The sequence below is a fragment of the Lottia gigantea genome (assembly GCF_000327385.1).
Source record: "Lottia gigantea unplaced genomic scaffold LOTGIsca_124, whole genome shotgun sequence".
Taxonomy (NCBI): domain Eukaryota; kingdom Metazoa; phylum Mollusca; class Gastropoda; family Lottiidae; genus Lottia; species Lottia gigantea.
The window spans coordinates 67,799-94,376 of NW_008707309.1; the positions used below are offsets into that span (position 1 = coordinate 67,799).

General features: G+C 35.7%; 3 protein-coding genes across 3 annotated transcripts; all 3 read left to right on the plus strand.

The window, feature by feature from the left end:
• Positions 1-248: 248 nt before the first annotated feature.
• Positions 249-1,457, plus strand: LOTGIDRAFT_138311 (hypothetical protein; the record flags this gene model as incomplete). The annotated part of the gene is made up of 2 exons (XM_009048543.1): positions 249-760; positions 806-1,457. 2 exons carry the CDS (start codon positions 249-251, stop codon positions 1,455-1,457), a joined length of 1,164 nt encoding a protein of 387 aa, XP_009046791.1.
• A 3,022-nt stretch (positions 1,458-4,479) lies between these two features.
• LOTGIDRAFT_171969 (hypothetical protein) lies at positions 4,480-10,624 on the plus strand (the record flags this gene model as incomplete). The annotated part of the gene is made up of 6 exons (XM_009048544.1): positions 4,480-4,745; positions 6,848-7,015; positions 7,411-7,575; positions 7,993-8,111; positions 8,714-8,895; positions 10,376-10,624. The coding sequence occupies 6 exons, from the start codon at positions 4,480-4,482 to the stop codon at positions 10,622-10,624; spliced, it is 1,149 nt and encodes a 382-aa protein (XP_009046792.1).
• Positions 10,394-22,898, plus strand: LOTGIDRAFT_138301 (hypothetical protein; the record flags this gene model as incomplete). The annotated part of the gene is made up of 4 exons (XM_009048545.1): positions 10,394-10,567; positions 15,330-15,475; positions 20,995-21,086; positions 22,762-22,898. Coding segments are annotated over 4 exons (549 nt in total), but the record flags the coding sequence as incomplete, so codon positions are not given.
• Between the last annotated feature and the right edge of the window lie 3,680 nt (positions 22,899-26,578).

Below are 26,578 nucleotides of genomic sequence, written 5' to 3' on the forward strand. Positions count from 1 at the left end.
AGGGATCCGTGTGAAAGCAAGACCTATGCTAATGCTAATGTTAGTTTTTTTCTACCAAAAAGATGTATTTGGTTGAATTTACTTAGTAGGCCTATACAGCTTATTGTGTTTATCATTTTTCTTTTCTAGAATCCTATCCGGTTATCGCCCCTGATATCCATATTCGAGCCACGTGCATGGATGAAGAACAGGCCGTGGAGTTGAAAGGCATGTTAAGGGTCAAGGTCAAGGAATATTTGAATCGACCAATGATATCAAGCCTAGTCAAGGACGCTGAGAAATGGCTGATCACCAATGGACTTGGAAAGTCGGGAAAATCCGGCAAGAGTCTTAAAAAGAAAAAGCCAAAGAAGACAAAGCCCATGGAAAAACAAGCAGACAAGAAATTGGCGCCAATGAAAACAGCAGACGATGTGATCAAAAGGATTCAATGGGACTCGGATTTGCCCCAAGGAGACTTTCTGATCGGATATCAGGATAGATTCGAAGGAATAAAAGAGAAATATTTCTCGGCGTTTTCCTGGGAAGATATCGCTTCCGTGGATTATGACGAACTTGCCATTCCGAAACACCGGATCGAGTATTTCAAATATAAGGAATTGAAAGTTTGGGACAAGTTATCTCGCTTGGATAATATTTTTGGTTCTGTTGGAAGCGGGAAGAAAATCACGGATGTCATTGAGAATTATGAGACGGAGTTGGAACTACAGAAAGAAAAGGAGAAAGAAACCAAAATGGATACGTCCCCTACCGATGATGCGTCAACATCAGAGGCTTCAGCTAAACCAGAATCGGAGTCGGATAGCGATGTCGGAATAGTGGTAACAGTAGCTACTCCTCCTACGTCTGAATACTGGAAAGACAAACTCCGGCCAAATTATTTCCTAGCTGTTCGTATAACAAACCCTGAAATTTTGAAAGTTACAAGCGGAATTCAAGATAGTATACTTAACTCACAGTCAGTTTATAAAAAAAGTTTCAGTGCTCCAGCTTCACTACATATTACACTTTGTACTTTAGGTCTGGACACCCAGGAACACGTAGACTCGGCTGTCAAGGCCTTACACAGTATTCACGAGGAACTGAAAGTGTTGGTTCCAAGAAAATCCCTGATAGTGAACGGTGTATCTAACTTCAATAAGCGAGTAGTCTACGCCAAAGTTGAATATCCCCCGGAGTTTTTGGAATTCGTCGAACACATTGAAATGTGTCTGAGACACGAAGGTATTGAATTTCGGGGACAACATGGCGGTTATGTTCCTCACATGACTATTATGAAGACGAATCGACCAATATCCAGGCGGTTAGGGACTGCACATATTGATCCCAAGTTGTACCAAGACTACAGTGAGCAGTATTTCGGGGAGGTACCAGTCGACGCGGTGTATCTTTGTTCTATGGCTGGTCAGCGTCAACCTGATGGTTTTTATGTATCGCCAACCCATATTGTCTTCTAGAAAACACAATTGACGGCAGCAGTTGCGTATTTAGAAGGTGGACCTTCAGGCCTGTATAAGGTTAATGGACACTTTTCCGGCAGCAAATCATCCCCATTGTAACGCCTTTTGGTATGGTTTTTCACAGAATCACTTTTTCAGCTTTGGTCATCTTCGCAATGCCAAGGTATAAGACGCAGTTCGTAATAGTTTGACATTGTGAAGATCAGCTCTAGTAGTTTCAACGACTTTGGAGGGGTCACGAACCATCTAAATGGTGTATTCATCGGCCAATATTGTTCGATATTTATTGATTCTTATTATATATTTGGTAAAAAGTTTTGTATCTTTGCAAAAGTTACATTAAATTTGTTGAAACAAAGTCGTTACTTATATTCTAATCACATGACAAAATACTTCTTGTTGATCAAGACGAATTATTAGCCAAAACTGTGGCATAAATCTAGGGGGCTGGGATCTGCCTGGAGTCAACAGATTTCAGATGGCCTGAGATGAATTTTGAACAATGTAGAGGGCTTAATTTTCACTTCAAAATAAAGCCTTTTACTATGGAAGACCAATCAGCTCAAAATTCAATGTTCTTATGTCCTAATTGCTAATGCCTAATTTCAATTTATAAATTCTGATTTCTTCATTTGTAGGTTTGTTTAAACTGAACATTTGTTTTCAAAATTTAACATTTGTTTTCAAAATTTAACATTTGTAAGACTGCCCTACGTCTAGAAAAATCAACTTTTAGAAAAATCAACTTTTGTAGTATAGTCTTCCATATTTCACGAGCATAGTCCACCCTCTAAATACACCACTGCTTACGATGGTGTGTCACAAAACGCGTTTTTCAATCAAAGGGAGGTAATACATAAACAAACATTTATACTACAGACAACAAAGGATGGTTTAATCATTCATTGGTTTACTTTACATTATACTAGTTGTTCTCCAATTGATGTTTATAGAAACATCAGATCACCTAACTCTAGGTTATATTCTAGAGAGTGGTCCACTGTTGTACTATTGTCTGTTTATAGGAGCATCAGACATCATCTAATTTACTTATATATTAGAGAGGGGTCCACAATCGGTTTGGATGTCTATCGGTTGGTCTGGTCTAGATGTCTATCGGTTAGTCTGGTCTAGATGTCTATCGCTTGGTCTGGTCTAGATGTTTATCGGTTGGTCTGGTCTAGATGTCTATTGGTTGGTCTGGTCTAGATGTCTATCGGTTGGTCTGGTCTAGATGTCTATCGGTTGGTTTAGATGTCAATCAGTTGGTCTAGATGTCTATCGGTTGGTCTAGATGTCTATCGGTTGGTCTGGTCTAGATCTCTATCGGTTTTCTAGATGTCTATCGGTTAGTCTAGATGTCTATCGGTTAGCCAAGATGTCTATCGGTTGTCTAGATGTCTATCGGTTGGTCTAGATGTCTATCGGTTGGTCTAGATGTCTATCTGTTGGTCTAGATGTCTATCGGTTGGCCTAGATGTCTATCGGGTTGATCTGGTCTAGATGTCTATCGCATGGTCTAAATGTCTATCGGTAGTTTAGATGTCTATCGGTTTTCTAGATGTCTATCGGTTAGTCTATATGTCTATCGGTTGGTCTAGATGTCTATCGTTTAGTCTAGATGTTTATTGGTTGTCTGGATGTCTATCTGTTTAGATGTCTAGATGTCTATATGTCTATCTGTCTATCTGTGTATTAAGTTCAGTGTGTTGAGTACCTATTGATAGAAATAACACTATCTTTATAACCATTCTATCGACTAACTGGACGGTGTTAACGGAGTGGAAAAATCAGCCATATTTACTGTAACAGACTAACTGGTTACACGAACTCACAAGTAGATTATATAATGTTTGGTTTTACAGTTAGTATAACTAGATAAAATAACTTAATAGACAGCAATTTATGATGGTGAAATATCTGGAGATTTCAGTAATAGTTTATTAGTGTAACTGAGGCGAAGAAATTCATGATGTTTCATCCAACTTACAATTGTTTATAATCTGTCATCATTTGTATCGACCTCTCACTGTGAATTAAGATTTTAAATTCATCACTTGCCAGTGTTCAATACTAACACGTTACGTTAACAAGAAGTTCTATGTATTAAGTATGGAATCACCATGAATTAGGAATTTAATTTGACCAATTACTAGTGCTCAAAACTATAACACGTGAGGCCTACGTTAACATGAAGTTCTGTGTATTGAATGTTGAAGCACTTTGTATTTAGTATGAAATCACAGTGTGTGTGATGAGGAGATTCTGTTCGATTAATAATGGTTTTTCTCGCCGAGCATCACGCTAGTTAACCTTTATAAGTTTTATACGTGAGTTGTTTGGTAAATAGTGTAAAATAAACAGGTTCTCGATACATTGATGACACCGGAGGTAAAGAAAAGGACCTTGTGCTCATGACCGGAAGTAAAAGAGTTCGTGTACTCGGGAGTCAGTACGTATTAATATTAAAAGAAAGTTATAAAGTTTTGTATATTAGGCAGATTAATGTGATTTGTATTTAAAGAAAGGAACTCGTAAATCTGGAAACATTTTTGGCAAGTAATGGAGGTATAACCAACCGCGAGTAATTTTGCTCTGAGCTATAGTTTTCTATCACAGTTATTTCCATCTAATGTTCTACTGTTTTGTTTGGAAGTTACAAATCATTTACGGACCTCTACGTTTGTCTCATTGTATTTAACCGGAAGTGTAGCCAGGGTTTTACGATATAACCGGAAGTGTAGCCAGGGTTTTCAGATATCACCGGAAGTGTAGCCAGGGTTTTCGGATATTACCGGAAGTGTAGCCAGGGTTTTCAGATATTACCGGAAGTGTAGCCAGGGTTTTCATATATTACCGGAAGTGTAAACTGAACCAATGTTGCGTTGGCTTATCGCTACATTTCGAGGAGAAGTTTTCGATAGAATGGAGGACCAGTTTATTCGGAAGTATAGCGTCAGTTTTTGATTGAAACTTACCGTAAGTGTCTTAGAAGTAAACGGAAGTGTCACATTTAAACATGTCGGTGGATCTAATCTCCATAAAGAGGAAAGATCAAGATGGAAACGTTCCAAACTTTATAAATTTAGAAAGTTTGTCGTATAGACCCTGTAATGCCAAGACGATGTCGCGGAAGAAAAGCGAAACGGCGAGTATGAGTAATTTCGTCTCACACCAGACAACGTGTAAGAAATGTACGAATACAGAATGGGCCGATTTCACCCAAAATACTTCTTTACATGGTCTGAGATACATCTGGGAGCAAAATACCTTTACTCTGAGAAGGTAAGTTGACGATACTTTCAGAGACTCAACTAGAGGTGTGGGGGTGAGGGTGGACTTAAGTGGGTGGGGACCCATCCCCTCGGATTCTTTTTCAACATAACATTATGCTCTCCTCTCTGGGGCCGGGGGTCCGCGGACTTGGTTCAACCAATGTCTATTGTAGTTGGTCTCGTTTGAGGAGACAACTACTATACAATTGTTGCTCCCTGTTGTGTCTTGCTTTAGACGAGATGCTTGGAATTGCTTTGATTGTACAGATTTTTGTTGTTACTCATCATCTTAACATTATTTTGAAATTAAAGACTTGGTTACGATTCAAATTCAAATTCTCTCCTCTACAATGATTGCATCCAGCACTATATTCAGAAACGAACTCGAGGTTATTGTCGGCAAGTTTTAGGGTCGCAATTTAGTTTTAAGTTATGGATTAGGTAGTTATTCGAGTGGGTGTATAGGGAAGAGGAAGAAGGGCGACTAGCTACGGGCCTGGACACAAAGACTAAAGACCTCTATGAAAGGACTTGTTTGTAATGATAACCTAGTCTGTTGTAGAGGGTTGTGGTAAAACTGTAAAATGATGTCTTGTAATTAGAGGAAATGTAAAATGTCAGTATTAGTATTATCTATCATTATGATACCAGTATAGTATTATTACTCATACCTCTATACCATTATTAACATATCTTTACTGAAATTTTAGGGGGAGGGGGTCAACTCAACTCAACAGGGCCATGAAGACATCACCACACTATCGACATAAAGGGATGGGTGTGGGGGGTTGATTTAGGTCTTGAATATATGTCAATAATCTTCAGAAGTACTAGAAACGTACGAAAATCACATAATTCCTTTCAACTCAAAAACTCGACAGGTTAATGAAAACATCACCACACTATCGATTTAAGTAATATTCAAAGGCTGGCGCCGATAGTATATTTATGCCCCTCTGTGTGTTTATTTTAATCAGTAGGCTCCTAGCCCAAAAGAGGGGGGGGGGGGCAAAAAATGGATTATCTCCCTAAATAACTCTGACAATCAACCTATTCCATTGCTGCAACTAAAATCCACACACCATTGATATATTACTAGCCCCTCCCGATATATCACTCCCCAACACCCGGATATATTACTAGCCCCTCCGGATATATTACCCCCCCCCCCCCCCACCGCGGATATATTACTTGCCCCTCCGGATATATAACTTGCTCCTCTGGATATATTACTTGCTCCTCTGGATATATTACTTGCTCCTCTGGATATATTACTTGCCCCTCCGGATATATTACTTTCCCCTCCGGATATATTACTTGTCCCTCCGGATATATTACTTGGCCCTCTGGATATATTACTTGCCCCTATAGATATATTACTTACCCCTATAGATATATTACTTGCCCCTCTGGATATATGACTTGTCCCTCTGATATATTACTTGCCCTCCGGATATATTACTTGTCCCTCCAGATATTTTACTTGTCCCACCGGATATATTACTTGCCCCTCCGGATATATTACTTGTCCCTCCGGATATATTACTTGTCCCTCCGGATATATTACCTGCCCCTCTGGATATATTACTTGTCCCTCCGGATATATTACTTGCCCCTCCGGATATATTACTTGTCCCTCCGAATATATAACTTGTCCCTCCGGATATATTACTTGTCCCTCCGGATATATTACTTGCCCCTCCGGAAATATTACCTGCCCCTCTGGAAATATTACTTGTCCCTCCGGATATATTACTTGTTCCTCCGGATATATTACTTGTTCCTCCGGATATATTTATTTCCCCCTGAACAATCAAGTCTGGCTACGGACCTGCTAATTAGTAATATTAATTATTCCTTGACCTTGACCTGTGCTTTTATAGAGACTTGTCTCAATACAATCAATACGTACATACTCAAAGAAACATGTTCCTAATTTGCCTTTTATGACTGTTATGTGACTGTTATGACTTATTAGTTTTTGGTGATAAATGGGAGGATACCCTCTCCTTTATCCCCCCCCCCTACTAAAACAACACCCCCACCCCCCTCAACCCTTCTAACTTTCCGTCTCCCCTCTGCTGTATAAATGTTGGTTATTGTATTTTCTAGGATTGTATGGTTATTGTTGGTATTGGGTGGTATAGGGTTAATGTCCTATCAGATTATAGACCGTGTTGTATATTATTTTGACTCCCCAGTCACCGTCAACTTAATGGTGAATTTTAACAAGTCTCTACAGTTTCCATCCATCACTTTCTGTAACCAAAACGCCTTCAGGTGAGTCAAGTTTGAAAACATATTTCCGGCTGTTGACCAGTAATATGCCATAGAAACTCAATTTTATAATTATTTAACCTAAAACGATTTTATTTATAGAAATAACTTTGTAACTGTAACAGTTTTTGGAAACGAACCAGACTTAAGGCACCATGATACTAAAAACCTTTTACGTGATTGTAGACGAATGGAAGTCTAATTTCAATCTTGAAATTGATATGGGTGGCTGAACTTTTCTTTACTTTGTCTGGTGGAGCTGCGATTCGATAGGCAATTTATTTTTCTAATTCTGCCACATCCTCTTGTCGAACGGGACGTCGAATTTTTTTCTGAAACGTGAAATAGGCAGCTTGAATTTGAGATTTATTCTGTAATTGTGTTTCCCTCTCTTTTAGATCTACAGTTACTGCTGCGTCTGGACGATACGATCTACTCACAAGTATCTATAACAACTTTAATAACTTCTCACTGGACGATCTCCAAAAATATAACAGTCAAAATATATCACTGGATGATCTTTATTTAACTTCTGGTCACAGAATAGAAGACATGGTTGTAAGGTCGGTAACGATGTGCCGCCGACCAACCAGAAGAGGAGGCTAGGGTCTGGTGCTGTGGAATCCCTTGACAGTTCTGTGGCCTCTCCACCTAATTAATTTGAAAACGCCATTGCTCCCCTTCCAATAACCATGTTTATCCTGACTCTTAGGTCGTTCCACGTTCACAAGATTCTGCAAATCCTCAATGTCCAATTTGAAGCTACCCAAAGGAATAAACTCAACATTTCAGTCAATATATTTCACATTAACCAATAACAATCGACTATCATTTTGTCAATTCCACTGATGTTATTGATTTAGTTTGCATATATCATCGTCAAATCATGCTCATGCTCAAATCATTTGGGAATCTTGCCGAAAATATGTTTATTGACAGCCCCAAAGGTCTTGCCTTGAATGGTTTGTAATTTATTTTAGATGTAAATGGCGAGGAAAGGATTGTGGACCTGAAAATTTCACCCGAACCATTTCCGACAAGGGAGTTTGTTTTGCTTTTAATAGTGATAAAAGTAACCAACTTCTAGTTGATTCTGTGGGTAAGTAGAAGATTCGATCCCATGGTGCACAATATCATACGATATATTGATGTCAATCACAGCCATCAGAGAAACAGTTGCTAGGAAGTAGAACGTGATAAATTGATCACAACTGGTGCACCGACAGCTTAAAATTCAGCGAAATATAGCACAGTCGGTTCTTAACATGAACCTGTGGTCTTAATTCTCGATTGATAATCCGGGAATAATCAGTGCCAAGAGGTTAAACCAGCTGGTAGAACCTAAGTTGTTTTCCTTGTAAAATATAGTTCTTTCTTTCTTCTTTCTTAATTGCCCCTTAAAGCACTGAGCAGGAACCTGTTGGATTTGGAATGAGTCACTAAGATGACAAAAAATAAATCTCAATAGGATAACATGTTAATTTTCTGGATGGTTACAAGGATAGGTACACATGATTTCGGTAGTAAAATACGAGTGTAATGAAACTAACAAACAATTTTGAGACACTATTCTGAGACTTCATTCTGAGACTTCATTCTGAGACTTCATTCTGAGACTTCATTCTGAGACACTATTCTGAGGCACCATTCTGAGACTGCATTTTGAGACATCATTCCGGGTCTTTCTGTAATATTTTGCAGGTTCTGAGAATGGTCTATCTATAACATTAAATATAGAAGATTATGAATATATGCCGGGACCAAACGACGCCTCTGGTATCAAGCTGCTGGTACATGATGTTCAACAGTTCCCTAAAGTTCATGAACTCGGAATAGCTTTAAGTGCTGGACTCGAGTCTTTTGTTGGTCTGGAATTTTTATCTGTAAGTATCATCAACAAGAGGGCCGACTTTCAGAAGCACTGGCATGGCATTCTGTAAGTCCTAATGAAAACCAGGATTTTTTGGCACTTTTGCGCATTTTTCCAAAGTGCTCTGATTCCACGTCCATACATATTGGGGGACTAGCAAGGAAGCGCTGGGTCAGAAAACCGGGCTTTATCGATTTTACAGACCCAAATAACTCCATTTCAATCAGGATCGATAATTCCATTCCATTTCAATCAGGACCGATAACTCCATTTCAATCAGGATCGATAACTCCATTTCAATCAGGACCGATAACTCCATTTCAATCAGGACCGATAACTCCATTTCAATCAGGATCCATAACTCCATTTCAATTCACTATACAAGCTCAAGTGTCACACAGAGGGTCATAGAGGGTCGTGGTGACCAAGTGATTTGGAAATATTTCCCTGCATTAGTCCAATCAGGTGTTGACAAGTAAAATATTGAGCCCATTTCAAGTCACTCCAATCTCTCTAGTGTCACATCGGGGTCGTGGTGCCTCAGTGGATTTCCAACATATAAACCTGTGTCGTGTTGCGAAACTTCATTAGCCCATTCAAGTGTAGACGAGTAGCACATTAAACTTCATTTCAATGCATTCTCTCCTGTTTCTAATGTAATTTCGGTAATGATTATTAAGTTTTTCAACATAGAACCATTCATGATATCGTAGAGTTTGGTAGCAGATTGTTTGCATTGTCAGTGTTGCTGGAAGTTGCAGATAAACAAATTATTGATTTTATTCAAGTGATTTATTTAACACAGTTTTTAACAAATAATTCATAATTCATTTTATTTAACAATTATCCTTTGATTCTCACTGAAATAGAATCATTTTTCAGTAATCGGTAATCTGTAATTTGATAGATATGTTGCGACATGAATATAGTTGCAGGGTGCCAACGAAACTTCCACAGACAAACGTTTGGAATGGGAATGACTCCTGCCAATCGAACTGTCGTTAAATTAATCCAATCAGAAACAATCCCGTCTCTTCTACCCTTCTTTTCTTTCATTTTTCTATTATCCATCTATCCATTAACCAACCGACTCATTCACCCTTCTTTCTTTCTATCGTCAATCCATTCGCCCCACCCGTCCCCCCCTCCCATCCCATATCCTATCCCATATCCCATATCATATCCCATATCCTAGCCCATACCCATACCCCATACCCCATACCCTATATCCTATATCCTATCTCATACCTCATATCTCATATCCTATATCCTATATCCTATATCCTATATCCTATATCCTATATCCAATCCCATATCCCATATCCCATATCATATCCCATATCCCATATCCCATATCCCTTATTCCTATCCATATCCCATATCATATCCCATATACTATCCCATATACCATCCCTTATCCCTTATCCCATATCCCATATCCCATATCCCATATCCCATCCCATCCCATCTGATAAATATTTTGTGTATTTTAGGTAAGCAATCTTCCCAAGCCTCATGGACACTGTGAGAATATGAAATTGAAGTATTTTGAAGTTTATTCCCCGGACAACTGTCAGATAGAATGCCTAACGGAGTTAACCATCCAAAATTGTGGTTGTAGATTACAGTCCATGCCGTATAACTCAGGTTACTATTTCTGTTTTACGCCAACTTCCGCTATTTTTGTGGAGCAAATAGGGTCGTTATTGAGCAGGGGCATTCGATTTGTACCCTGGGTGTAGCGAAATGTACCCTGGTGCCAATTATTATGTGTACATCTCGAAATGTCGATTTCTGTTCAGGTGATTTGCATATATCGGATGTAGCCTTATGTTAATTATTTCGTTGTGGTATATCAGGGTAGATTTCGAAATCTTGATTTGAACCCTGGTACAAAGTGATGGTCCCTTGCTCGAGAACGACCCTATCAGCCTTTGTGGACGTATAATGTCGAACCCTTGTCTGTCCGTCTGTCGTTAACACTTCTGAATAAACGCTCTAGAATCTAGTGCTCTGAACTCAATTTGAAAAAGCTGACATATCGAGTTCGAATTCAAGCGATTTTCGAATACTAAACCCGATGGTATTAATCCCTGTGATCTCTCGAATTAAAATGCCATAGTTTCTTTAGTTTTTATATGATTTTTTTTATAAAAAGTAAAGTTGAAAATCAAGTTTCGAATTTGAAATTTAACCCTGTGGTCTCGTTTACTGTAAAACCCATACCCCCTTCTGAGTAAGTCGATTTTCATGAATCTCAGTACTGATATCAAGTGATAAAAATCCGTACAAGCAAGACAATTCAGTTAATCAAAAATCCAAAGTATGGACAAATCGGGAGTATAGTAGTGACTGCTCCAAAGTTAAGTACCATCAGATGTTTCAAAAAGAGTAAGCATGGTCTGCTTCGCGCTCGACACCCGCCACTACTACAATGGTAAAAATCATGAGATACAACCAGATCAATTCATGCCTGACATTTAGATTGGTGTTTTATTTTTGATATTAGCATCATAATTGCGTTGTTATTTCTATATGAGATATTTATTATCTGATTGATATAAACCCTCTGGGAGATTAGAGTTTGGCTTTAGAAATTCAAACCTCCCGAGATACCTCCAGATTTTATATAATATATTTAATCATTGTTTTGGGTTTAACAAATTTTTTGTCGTTGCACATATTGAAACAAACAAGAAAGATCCTATTATTTATTTATAAATCTATCGGCTTAGGTTTAGTTTTGTTTAATTGTCACGTTTTTTAGATAATGCCATCGCGTTGATCAAATGATTGTAAAAACTGTACACAAGATATAACATATCATTAGTTATTCATCAACAATTGGTAATTATTCTATGTCAAACTATTACATCGTCTTATACCTTGACTCGTTCCTTTACAATGTCAAGCTATTACAAACTTCACCTTATACATTGACTGCAATAGCCACCTTTCTTATTTCATGGAATACAGCGATTTGATTAGATCGTACACGAGGGAATACAACCAATCAGAACCCTCAAATGGATTTACCTATAGAACCCATCTCTATCAGAGCCTAAAGTTGCGATATGCAAAATTGTCATCATCAAAAACATCGTAAATTATGATAATGATATTATTTATAAAATATATGCCATTTATATCTATGTATCTACTTGGTCATACAGAATTTGTTTTAAAAGGGTTAATTAAAAAATGTTTTGTTCTTTTGCTTTATAATGGCTCGATATTATTAGTTGAAATCTTCAGCATGGGTAGGAGACATATTTCTCTATAATATAATGTTTATTTTACTCAAATCCGTACAGTAGTTTTCTTACACCTTCCAAAAACATAACGAACTTGAAAAAGTTTATAAAATGTTTAAGCGTTAAAAAAAACTTAGTTAAAATTTTCAGATATCCTAAGGGACACATTTCTCTAGATGTTTGTGTATAGTTTTGATAAATTTAAGGAAAAGAATTTTCTACCCAAAAAATGAAACAAATGCACCTTTAAGTTAGAGAAATTCCTGTTTACATCAGACTATAGAAAACATGTAAACATAGATTTTTTCTCTCTAGTTACCACTCCAATAGCATGTTGATATAACTCCCCTGTAAATTGGTCTAGACTCTAGTAGAAATATGGAATAATTTAATTCTGATTCCCAGTGAGTGGTCTATGTAGACTTTTCTTCTTTCTGACTTCAATAATATCAGTAGTTTATAGACCGTTAGAATAATCCGAATAATAGGCAAATCTGGATGATTCCCAGTCGAATTTAAATTAAACCAAACTTTCCTTCCGTTTTTTATTAACTATTTTTTTAATGTAGCTACTACAGTTAGGGTCTAAAGACTGGCCTCTTGAACAGTCAGTTTGATGTCACCGCCAGCTAATCAAATGTCTGCCCTCTGGGCTTTTGTGACGCGAACGCGTGAAGCAACACCTTTTGATCGCGTCACCAAGCCCCAGCATTAGAAAGGACAGAAATCTGATTGGCTGTCGATGACATCAAACTGACGAATGTTCAAGAGGCCTGTCGTTAGATCTAACTGTAGTAGCTATATCAAAAGCTAATAAAAACGGATCGAAAGTTTGGTCTAATTTTTATTAGACCGAATGATTCTTGTCCTGTTATTCTGTGGTTGATTCTATTTACCCTTCATGATCTGACGACGTTGTTATGCATCTCTTGTTCTGGGTCGTGTTAAATAACATGGGGGTAATCTAACATTTTTAGGGGCATTCTATTGTTTAATTCAGGTTATTTGAATCTCCGACGTGAACAATATTCCCTGTATGAAAAGTTTTATTGGGAAAGGAGGGTAATGTAAGATATCAAGGATCCAGGAAGAGGTAATGGAAAGAAAAAGGTTGAAACCCCCTGGTTTATGATCTTTGAATGGCATTTAGTAAAGGTGTTGGATATAATGAAAAAAATTCTTATGGATTACAATTACTAACTTTATTTGAACGACGTTTCGACCAGTGTTCTCTGGTCTTTATCAAGCAATGAATAATATTACAAAGATTAACAAGCATATATATAGGTAAAGAGAAAACAACATAACAAAACAAAGGATTATATTAATCAATAACATCGTGTATTGAATGAAATATCACCTTACAATGTATGAGAAATTCTGGGATATTTATTGTTGAATATTGTCAGCCTAGTTTAGCCTTGTTTTAGTTGATTGGCATAAATTGTGGCAAAGTTTAATGCTTTTTTCGTGTTGTTGATATCTACTAAAGACAGGCATCTGGGAAAATATATCGTGAACTTCAAACAGATATAAATCTTAGACATTATATTCCAAATTTAAGTTTTAACAGTCAAAACGATTTGACCTAGTAGCAATTTAAAGTTTATTTCCGTAAAAATTTGTTTGGCGATTTACCAAATGGGTGGAAGGTGTATCGTGGCCATTTATTATTACTTTTAAATTGAAATTCTCTGTTTTCATCTCGTTAGATAGATTTAAAAATGAAACTTTTAGGAATTGAGGTAAGATAAAGAACGATAGAATTTGTGTTCATCAGAAGTTAGATTTAAAAAGATTTTATCAAGTAATCTAAGATCTTATAGAATGAAAATGTTTCTCCTGAAATAAACTTTTCTTGTTTTTTTACCATTGAAGCGTATATCAGAAAAATATAAAGGGGCTCTCACACAGCAGTACGGAGCCCCTAAGGCGCAATTTCCATACTTTTATTAATCATTTCGTTTAAATGAAATAATTAATTCGTTTAAACGAAATAATATCATATATTATATCATATAATATCAATAATTATTTCGTTTAATCGAATAACTTATTTCGTTTGAACGAAATATATGACGTTATTTAGTTTAAACGAATTAGTTTTTTCGTTTAAACGAAATACTTATTTCGTTAAAACGAAATATTTTATAAAAGTACAGAAAATTGCGCCTTAGGGGCTCCGTACAATAGCGATCACAAATGGCGTATGATTCTGAATAAGGCTGCTATTACACGTGTACGTGTACTCAAACAGACATTCATGTCAAAGGCGTACGACCGAAGGCCTATTGGCAGAGCAGACTGGTTTGCCCGAAATTTTCTCACGTAATGTTGAAATGTTCTAAACTTGTGACCACTTTGGTTATTTGTAACCATATCTAACTGATAATCGCTATATTGTGAGGGCACGTTTATTCATAAATTAATATATAATGAAAGCTTTATCATTTCTATTATTTCAAAAGTTGATTCCCTAACACAATTTCCCTCATTGTACACTAAATGTAGTTCGATTGATCACTTTAATCAGAAAAAGAATAGTAGGACGTCAAACATCATTTTGTTTCCATTATAGACTCACCACCTGTTTGTTCACTGTACGAGTATTATAACTGTTATCTACCAAGAAAGGGTAATTATTATTATTATCCCACACTAATGCAGCTGTCGGATCATTTGGACTACTTTCGTCCTCCATTGTTGATATCTGACTAGTCTCTGACACCCAGGCGTATTTTGTCTACGAGGATAGAGTCTCCAAGGGAGATAACTAACATCTGTAGAACTATATTTTGTAACGCGGAGGTAAATTCCGCCTAACAATTAAAGGAGGTTTTCTTTCCTCTGCATACGAGGTTGTTGTCAGGCGTAGCGAGAATGGCTTTAATCCCTTAAGCAAGGGAAATAACTCTAGTTATGGTTAATAAAGGGAAGCTAATTCTAGTGAGTCTATATTTGAAAGGGAGATAAATCTAATCATAGTTTAAAGGGAGATAAATCTAGTCATAGTTAAAGGGAGATAATTCCAGTTAAAGTTAATACGTTTGAAATACTTTACTGGAGACTTTGTATGGTATGTCAAATGACAACATAATACCGAAGGATATAGAACTTTGCCATGTAACCAAAGAACGGAATATGTGCCAATGGATGTTCGCCAGTTATGTTTTGTATTTTCTTTTCAGATGAGCTCCTGTTCAAAACACATGACCAATGTTCCTGTTCCGTGGCCTGCTCTTTTAAAATATTCGACCCGACCCTGTCCTACTCCTCGCTGTCTAAAATGGTACAATCTCGACTTCTACATGGAATTGACCTCGACTCCTTGACCCGGAAGTACACCACAGCAAGGGAGATAACTCATCGTTTACAGAGAGATCATGCAGACGAGTTTAAATCTCGACTAGACGCTGTGAAAGACAGATTTTTAAAAGTTAAATCAGTTCTTTTGGAAGATTTAACAAAATATTTGTTGTACCAGCGGAATGCAGTGATTGAAACGTATCGTGATGTACATCAGACTGAAAATGTGACCCGATACCTTCACAAATTTCGTCGGTATATGGTGTCTAAAAATTTCGTACGTGCTGGAGTTGCAATGGCAGAACGGACATTTGATACGGTGACGCAAGACATGCAACAGTTCGTTATTAAAACGGAAGAATTGATGCAAACGATTGGATCTAGTAATACGTCAAATCGTGAAGTTCGCCAGTCGATTTACTTGATTTTATCAAACGAGTTGAAATCGAAGATTATTATGTGTGATAAAGCGCTTCAGAATTATACCCAGTTGTATACAGCGTTTCAGAATGGCACTCCGGTGTTCCGATATTTGTATAATGGGCACAGTCTGATGGACAGGGCGCAGATCGTTCCGTTATCTCTGTTGAGAAATGCTTTAAACTTCACTAGATTGGTTCGTGTACGAACTGCACGATTTAAAAAAGATTTAGAAAGACTTAAAAGTACTCTCGAAGAGATTAAAACTATTGCTTCTGATACATTTTATACTGAGAGTTTCAATAAAACAGCGTATCATCTAGCCAGTGTTCAATATCTCCATAACTGTCGGAACTTTCTTCAGAGTAAGAGTTTGTTCCTGGGAGACGCTGTAAACTGGCCGTTAGATCAGATGACCAAGCAAGAAGACGAATTGAACATTATCAGCAAAGACATCAAAAAATATAAAAACAATATTCTCAGTTCTGTACGGAATTTAGATAAAAGCTTGATAAACGTGGAACAGCTGTTTTTACATAAAATAAACACCGGAATCAAAATGTGTGAATTATATTTGTTGAATGGATCCGTGTTCAAAATAAAAATTGCCGAATTTTCCATCTCGGATGAAATAAAAGATGGCTACAACTCATTATCAGTTTTATTTGACGAGGTGCGAATTCGAGGACAGAATATTTTTGACTATTGGTCAAACTTTTTATCACATTCTAAGAGATTATGGAAGTTGATTCTTGACGATGCTGACATGAAACGATATTATGAATATAAGAATTTGCAGGAATATTTAGTAGATTATGACGACGTTGCTAAGAATTTAACAGAAATTTTCGATTCTTATCGAGATGAGTACGATTTGAGAAAAATTGTCCAGAACAAAGACGATATATTCCTGCGAGAATTAAAAAGTTTGATATCATATATGGAGGATTTTAATGGTTCCCGGGAGATTAATCAAGATTTTGTTAGGTAAGTCACGTGACAATAATCTTCAGATAATTCGATATTATAATCAGCTTTTATGATAGTGACGTCATATAACGCTTAGTTTTAATGGAATTGCAAGAACCACAAACGTGTGACTGAAAGTTCAAGTGTCCTCTATGCACACAAAAATTTCAAAAAGCTTCTTTTCAATTCCCCTCGGGTCATCTTTACGATGTTCAGCTATTACGAACTGTGTCTTATACCTTGACACAGTAGTATCTATTCTTGTATCTTCACAATATCAAGTTATTACGAACTGTGTCTTATACCTTGACACAGTAGTATCTATTCTTGTATCTTCACAATATCAAGTTATTACGAACTGTGTCTTATACCTTGACACAGTAGTATCTATTCTTGTATCTTCACAATATCAAGTTATTACGAACTGTGTCTTATACCTTGATACAGTAGTATCTATTCTTGTATCTTCACAATATCAAGTTATTACGAACTGTGTCTTATACCTTGACACAGTAGTATCTATTCTTGTATCTTCACAATATCAAGCTATTACGAACTGTGTCTTATACCTTGACTGAAATAGCCGCCTTTCTTATATCACATCTTCACAATGTCAAGCTATTACGAACATCGTCTTATACCTTGACTGCAATATTCACCTTTTTAATATCACATCTTCAAAATGTCAAGCTACTACGAACTGCATCTGATACCTTGACTGCAGTAACCACTATTCTTGTATGAAAAAATTGTAGATAACAAGCAGCTATTGAATTGTACAGAGAATGCAACCAATCACAAGATTCAATAGAAAGTCTGTATAGATTAACCATATTAACAGTCTCTGTCGAGGGCTCTGATTGGCTGTATTTGCAAGCGTACAATGCAATCAAATCCCTGCATTCTATGATACAAAAAAGGTGATTTCAGGCAAGGTATTAGAAGCAGTTCGTAATAGCTTGACATTGTGAAGATGCCTCAAAGTAGACCGACACGACCGAGGCTATGTATAAGATAATGACTGAGGCTCTATGTATAGGATAATGATCGAGGCTCTATGTATAGGATAATGACCGAGGCTCTATGTATAGGATAATGACCGAGGCTCTATGTATAAGATAATGACCGAGGCTCTATGTATAGGATAATGACCGAGGCTCTATGTATAGGATAATGACCGAGGCTCTATGTATAGGATAATGATCGAGGCTCTATGTATAGGATAATGACCGAGGCTCTATGTATAGGATAATGACCGAGGCTCTATGTATAGGATAATGACCGAGGCTCTATGTATAGGATAATGATCGAGGCTCTATGTATAGGATAATGACCGAGGCTCTATGTATAGGATAATGACCGAGGCTCTATGTATAGGATAATGAACGAGGCTCTATGTATAGGATAATGACCGAGGCTCTATGTATAGGATAATGACCGAGGCTATATGTACTGGATAATGACCGAGGCTCTATGTATAGGATAATGACTGAGGCTCTATGTATAAGATAATGACCGATATTCTATGTATAAGATAATGACCGAGGCTCTATGTATAAGATAATGACCGAGGCTCTATGTATAGGATAATGACCGAGGATCTATGTATAGGATAATGACCGAGGCTCTATGTATAGGATAATGACCGAGGCTCTATGTATAGAATAATGACCGATACTCTATTTATAAGATAATGATCGAGGCTCTATGTATAAGATAATGATCGAGGCTCTATGTATAAGATAATGATCGAGGCTCTATGTATAGGATAATGACCGAGGCTCTATGTATAGGATAATGACCGAGGCTCTATGTATAGGATAATGACCGAGGCTCTATGTATAAGATAATGACCGAGGCTCTATGTATAGGATAATGACCGAGGCTCTATGTATAGGATAATGACCGAGGCTCTATGTATAGGATAATGACCGAGGCTCTATGTATAGGATATTGACCGAGGCTCTATGTATAAGATAATGACCGAGGCTCTATGTATAAGATAATGACCGAGGCTCTATGTATAGGATAATGACCGAGGCTCTATGTATAAGATAATGACCGAGGCTCTATGTATAGGATAATGACCGCGGCTCTATGTATAAGATAATGACCGAGGCTCTATGTATAGGATAATGACCGAGGCTCTATGTATAAGATAATGACCTAGGCTCTATGTATAGGATAATGACCGATACTCTATGTATAAGATAATGACCGAGGCTCTATGTATAAGATAATGACTGAGGCTCTATGTAAAGGATAATGACCGAGGCTCTATGTATAGGATAATGACCTAGGCTCTATTTATAAGATAATGACCGAGGCTCTATGTATAGGATAATGACCGAGGCTCTATGTATAGGATAATGACCGAGGCTCTATGTATAAGATAATGACTGAGGCTCTATGTATAAGATAATGACCGAGGCTCTATGTATAGGATAATGACCGAGGCTCTATGTATAAGATAATGACCGATACTCTATGTATAGGATATTGGCCGATGCTCTATGTATAAGGTAATGACCGAGGCTCTATGTATAGGATAATGACCGAGGCTCTATGTATAGGATAATGACCGCGGCTCTATTTATAAGATAATGACCGAGGCTCTATGTATAGGATAATAACCGAGGCTCTATGTATAGGATAATGACCGAGGCTCTATGTATAAGATAATGACCGAGCCTCTATGTATAGGATAATGACCGAGACTCTATGTGTAAGATAATGACCGAGGCTCTATGTATAAGATAATGACCGATGCTCTTTGTAGTATAATGACCGAAGACGAGTTTTTGCACGAGTTTGTGGTCACTGACCGATTTATACACCATTTCCAATTTAAATAATTAGTAAAAATGTTGGAGAATCAATTGATGTTATCATCAACCTGCAACAAGAGATAAGCCTCCACAGGTTTATAATGAATTAACCTGCAATAATGCACATCATTAGTGTGTGTATTTTTCTCTCGTATTATAGTTTATTTTAGTTGCTATATGCAATGCGAATTGATATCAAATGTTTAGTTAATGATAATTGGTTGATTATTCATTAAAAGGTTGCCACGAATTTGTTTCATCCACATTTCCAGCACGTGATGCTCGTTCAATTTAAAATAAACTGTTCTCCTACACTAATTGGCCAGACCCCTGACACCTGATTCTTCTATGTTTTGTTGAGTTTTCGTAAGTGAAATGGATTTAGAAGTTAATTTGACAATGAAAAACGAAAGTGAATCGTTAATCTATATTTTCAAATCAATGCTAGGTTTCTGTGACATTATTTTAAATAAAAACCATAATGAATTTTTTTTTATCAAAATACAGTCAATAAACTTTAACAATAGCCGATTATTAATATTATAACACAGCAACCTTTTGTCATTTTTTACGCTTCACCTGTTATTTTTACTATAGTTTGATATTTGCCAGAAACCGGTGTTGAAATCTAACATTGATATTTTCTTTGTTTCGTGAATTTTAATTGTATGACATTTCAATATAGCAATCCTTATAAAACGATTAAAATTTCTTGACTATTTTCTAGAGGAATCGACCTAAAACCTGAACCACATCTCCTTTTTAGACTCGTTTTCAGTGGGGTCTTGTTTTAAACTATTAAGATTTGTTTAATTTATTGCTGAAACTCCCAAAATAATTTATTAAAAGGAAAAATAATTCGGGTTAATTAGAATATTTTCGGGTAATGTCAGTGTGATTCAAATTTAGCATGACAGAATACAAACAACTGTGGCGATTCTATCAATCATTAAGTGAGGAGGGGGGAGGGGGGCTGAGTAATGATAAGTAATTATCAACATTTTTCCTGGAAGAGTCCCCCCCCTCACTCCCTCAGTTGCCAACCAATAGAAACGCCACTGGAAGAGAAGTTCAACGTTTCAATGATAACAATTTTTCTTTGTGTCAATATATTACTGTGTTTTTATGTTAAACCTGTAATGTTTAAAGAACTGTTTTATTATACAGTATGATCGTTAACTTTCCTCGTTTAATTAGTTATTACTGATAACTATCATTACAAGTGTTTGATAAAATATCAATATATCAATATAGCTGGTTTTATCACGTTTTATAGACTCTTTAATGGCTTTCCTAATCTCTCATCAAATAATCTACCTGGTTCTTTATTTACAGAAGGAATTTTCTGGTGGTTAATTTATATTATAAAGAATTGAATTACGAACAGATAACACAGCAGAGAGCCTACGATATTATAGCTTTATTGTGTAAGTATTTATACATCGATATTAGATTATTTGAAAAGGAACATCACGATTGTTCAAAACCCACTAAACAACTTAAGTCATTTCCTGGTAGTTTTAATACACATGGGCTGTTAAGATATCTATTTTATTTTATGAATAATAGAATCAACAATCAACTGTAAATATCATAGAATATCATTTCAAAGGTAAAAGAAAGGATAGAAATGTTTTGGGAAAACCGACTTCAGATAACTCTTGAGAAAACCAACATCACCATTGTTCAGAATCCACTAAAATAATTCAATCGTCCCCAGGCAGTTTTAATGTTTGCGCATGGGCCTTTAAGATATTTATTAATTCTGAAATAACACAATCAACAGTAATGTCAAGATGTCATGTCAATGCCAATGTCAATGTCAGTTTAAAAGATCAGAATAAAATATAAATGTTTGGGGAAACTTAGATTGTTCCTATAAGAAAACTAATAAACGTGTAACTCTATGTTTCAAACCAGCAGATTGTCACGTGTTAAATTATTGTTCAGACTAGAAACACAAGCGGATTGATCAATGTTTAGACTATAATGTGACTTCTGAAGTGATCAGTCAATACAAAGATTTTTGGATATAAATCAGTTTCCATTTTTCATTAAATATCCTCTAAGCAATCACCAGAGGATGGATCATCGTTAGAATGGGTTTCCTTATTTTTCAGTGTCAAATAAAGCAAACTTTTTGATTAATTGGTGTTTCCAATGAATTATCATATATTCTTAATCATATCATTATGTTTGTATTGCATCCAATACAGTCTGGATAAACAAGATAAAAGACTTTTTGACCTTTCTTGATCGGCCACTCATCGGAATTCTGCTGGTAATTCTCTTCTAATTTAGCTTATTATGAATTAATTATGGACATGTGATACAAACTGGTATTTTTCCAAGTTATTAGAACACCTCTACTTTCTATTCATATAAGTATTAGCATTTTCATTTTCATAAATGAAAATAAGGGAACCCATCTTTAATCTGTCGTCTGTCAATGCCAATTCACGTGATGTTTTGTTGTTTTTTTTTTTTCATTTTCCATTATACATCATCTAACCAAACATCAGAGGATGGTTCATTGTTAATATATTTTTATAATGGTCCTTTAATTGATATGAGAGAGATGTGAATTACAAAATAAACTCAGATTGTCGAGTTAAATATGAGAACAATATCCTTAAAGGGGCATTATGATTTTTTTTGTAGGTCGAAAATTTCTTTGCTCAATTTTTTAAAACTCTACACCAAAATCTAAACCCTTAACCTTTCTGAAAGTTTAAACTTAAAAAATCAAACCGTTAATTTTAAGCTCATGTTCCGCTTGTTTGTAAAAAGTTTTGATCTACAATTAGGCGTTGATTACATTCAAATCCGTACAGTGGTTTTCTAACAGCTTCCAAAGAGCATAATTAACTTGCAAACCTTACGTAATAATTTTGGCGTTTAAAACTTAACGGTTTAAACTTTCAGATACGCTAAGGAACACATTTCTTGTGTATAGTTTTCATAAATTTGAGCAAAAAACTGTTTTTGATCTACAAAAAAGCGGAATGTCCCTTTAAATAACGAAAAGAAATTTTGAATTCATGGTTTATGATTGATTTTTGTAACTTATAATGAAAATGGTTGATCCATCCTCTCTTTCAGGTGATATTGGTGGGTCTATGGGATTGTTTATCGGAGCTAGTGTTATGACGATGTTTGAAGTAATAGACCTTCTTTCCAACAGCCTGGCTACACGAATGTTAACAGTGAATAAAACACCAACTAAATCAAATATATAAAAAACCATATAAGAAACATTAAAATATTTCTGTATCACTCTACAATTGATATATTGAGCACTATTTTAACAGTTGTATTTCTATATCTCTCTACAATTGATGTATTGAGCACTATTTTAACAGTGGTATTTCTATATCTCTTTACAATTGATGTATTGAGCACTATTTTAACAGTGGTATTTCTATATCACTCTACAATTGATATATTGAGCACTATTTTAACAGTGATATTTCTATATCACTCTACAATTGATATATTGAGTACTATTTTAACAGTGGTATTTCTATATCACTCTATAATTGATGTATTGAGCACTATTTTAACAGTGGTATTTCTATATCTCTCTACAATTGATGTATTGGGCACTATTTTAACAGTGGTATTTCTATATCTCTCTACAATTGATGTATTGAGCACTATTTTAACAGTGGTATTTCTATATCTCTCTACAATTGATGTATTGAGCACTATTTTAACAGTGGTATTTCTATATCTCTCTACATTCGATGTATTGAGCACTATTTTAACAGTGGTATTTCTGTATCACTCTACAATTGATGTATTGAGCATTATTTTAACAGTGGTATTTCTATATTGCTCTATAATTGATGTATTGAACACTATTTGAACAGTGGTATTTCTATATTGCTCTATAATTGATGTATTGAACACTATTTGAACAGTGGTATTTCTATATCTCTCTACAATTGATGTATTGCGTACTATTTTAACAGTGGTATTTCGTTATCGCTCTACAATTGATGTATTAAACACTATTTTAACAGTGGTGTTTCTATTTCACTCCACAATTGATGTATTGAGCACTATTTTAACAGTGGTATTTCTGTATCGTTCTACAATTGATGTATTGAGTACTATTTTAACAGTGGTATTTCTATATCGCTCTATAATTGATGTATTGCGTACTATTTTAAAAGTGGTATTTCTATATCACTCTATAATTGATGTATTGAGCACTATTTTAACAGTGGTATTTCTATATCTCTCTACAATTGATGTATTGGGCACTATTTTAACAATGGTATTTCTATATCTCTCTACAATTGATGTATTGAGCACTATTTTAACAGTGGTATTTCTATATCTCTCTACAATTGATGTATTGAGTACTATTTTAACAGTGGTATTTCTATGTCGCTCTACAATTGATGTACTGAGTACTATTTTAACAGTGGTATTTCTATATCGCTCTGTAATTGATGTATTGAGTACTATTTTAACAGTGGTATTTCTATATCACTCTACAATTGATATATTGAGCACTATTTTAACAGTGATATTTCTATATCACTCTACAATTGATATATTGAGTACTATTTTAACAGTGGTATTTCTATATCACTCTATAATTGATGTATTGAGCACTATTTTAACAGTGGTATTTCTATATCTCTCTACAATTGATGTATTGGGCACTATTTTAACAGTGGTATTTCTATATCTCTCTACAATTGATGTATTGAGCACTATTTTAACAGTGGTATTTCTATATCACTCTACAATTGATATATTGAGCACTATTTTAACAGCAGTATTTTTATATCTCTCTACAATTGATGTATTGACCACTATTTTAACAGTGGTATTTCTATATCACTCTACAATTGATGTATTGAGCACTATTTTAACAGTGGTATTTCTATATCTCTCTACAATTGATGTATTGAGCACTATTTTAACAGTGGTATTTCTATATCACTCTACAATTGATGTACTGAGTACTATTTTAACAGTGGTATTTCTATATCGCTCTACAATTGATGTATTGAGCACTATTCTAACGGTGGTATTTCTATATCACTCTACAATTGATGTATTGAGCACTATTTTAACAGTGGTATTTCTATATCGCTCTACAATTGATGTATTGAGTACTATTTTAACAGTGAACATATTTTAATATTGTATTATACAAAAACCATCATATTGTAAATATAACATCAAATAATAAAATTATTTATTTATTTATTGTTTGTTGATTTTCTTAGAACGATACTTTACTCTTTTGCATCACATATACACTCAGATGGTTGTCTCATCCTACCAAGACAAGTGATCACCACCAGTTATGTTGGCGACATTAAAGGGCTGAAAATCAGGAAATATAACTGTACCCAGTTGAGGAGCCAGGTTTACGTCCGAGAGGGGTGAGATATCTGAGATTGCCCGAATCTCTAACCTAGTTATGAGAGTTTTGCCCGAAAAACTTGCTTTCAGGGCTGCGAGGTGGGTGGGGAGGGCGTCTACCCCCTCTGCCTCCCAGTTCGTTATATTAGAACTTAAATGCCCTCCATCATGTGACAGGTTTGGTTAACGTAATGAAGAACACTCCGACCTTATCATGAACATTGATACGATTATAAGAATGATAATTTCAAGATGAAAGTCTCGGAATAATTCATACACTGAACTTAACTTTCTTGAATTAAGTGACAAATTCGGCAAACGATCTGAAGAATAGTTCTACTTAGACCGAAACATCTGTCTCCATTCCACCCTCTGATAGCTATTTGGACAGATGTCGACTGGTGTAGAGGCAGAAATAATAGACCTTGTTAAATGGGCACATCTCCACAAGTGCGGGGTTTAAAAACCCATTTAGATACCTCAGATCTGCAAAACCCATATTCTCCCTACACCATTTATGACATGTCTCCGGTTCCATAAAAGTTTTTGTAACGAAACTGATCTAGAATCTGTCATTTAAAACTACGTGCGCAGTATTATTAACAAAACGGAAGTTGTGACGATGCCCATACTAATTTACAGTCATCGTAAAGGTAATTTAATATTATGTAAGAAAAAACGCTTCTTCGGATGTATGGAAAAACCCCGATAAACAGGACCTATTTTTCCTACTATTTCGACAACATTCTAGGCTATTATAGGAATGGTATTTTGTAATGAGAGTTTCTTTGTGTAAAATTTACCCGTATTACATTAATGACTCTTTGTACACGATAAACCACAAACTGAACCTTTATATTACCTATGATTTCATGAATGGTGAAACATCGAAATAATTATTTCAGCTTTAAAGTTTCTTTGTGTACAATTCAAGCGTACTGCATTGATAGAACGATAAACCTAAAACTGATGTTTGCTTTGATGTAAGTTAATTCTAATCCCTCGATGGACCAGATTACCAGAGCAACAATATAGGTCTTGATTCAGTTGTATCATTTTTTAGATCAGATTAACCAATCTAACTATTCCTAACTTAGATACCATTCATTCAGGTTATTTAGATATTCTCTCAACTCTTGTATCGGATATTTTCCTTGGTTTCCCTTTGTCAGAATAATAAAAACCCTTTCTGTTTTAATGTATTTAACTAATACCGAATACTTCCTGTTCAAATATTCTCTTTTAAATTCTAACTATTAAAGGTTTGTTCCCTTATTTTCATTCCATTTAGTTTGCGATTTCAGCATCCGCTGGAAGCGAACATTAACTTGTCATCTACCAACAACTACCTAGTCTGTGATATCAGTTAGCTGGAAGAAGACGTTAACTTGTCATCTACCAACAACTACCTAGTGTGTGATATCAGCATCCGCTGGAAGCGAACGTTAACTTGTCATCTACCAACAACTACCTAGTCTGTGATATCAGCATCCGCTAGAAGCGAACGTTAACTTGTCATCTACCAACAGCT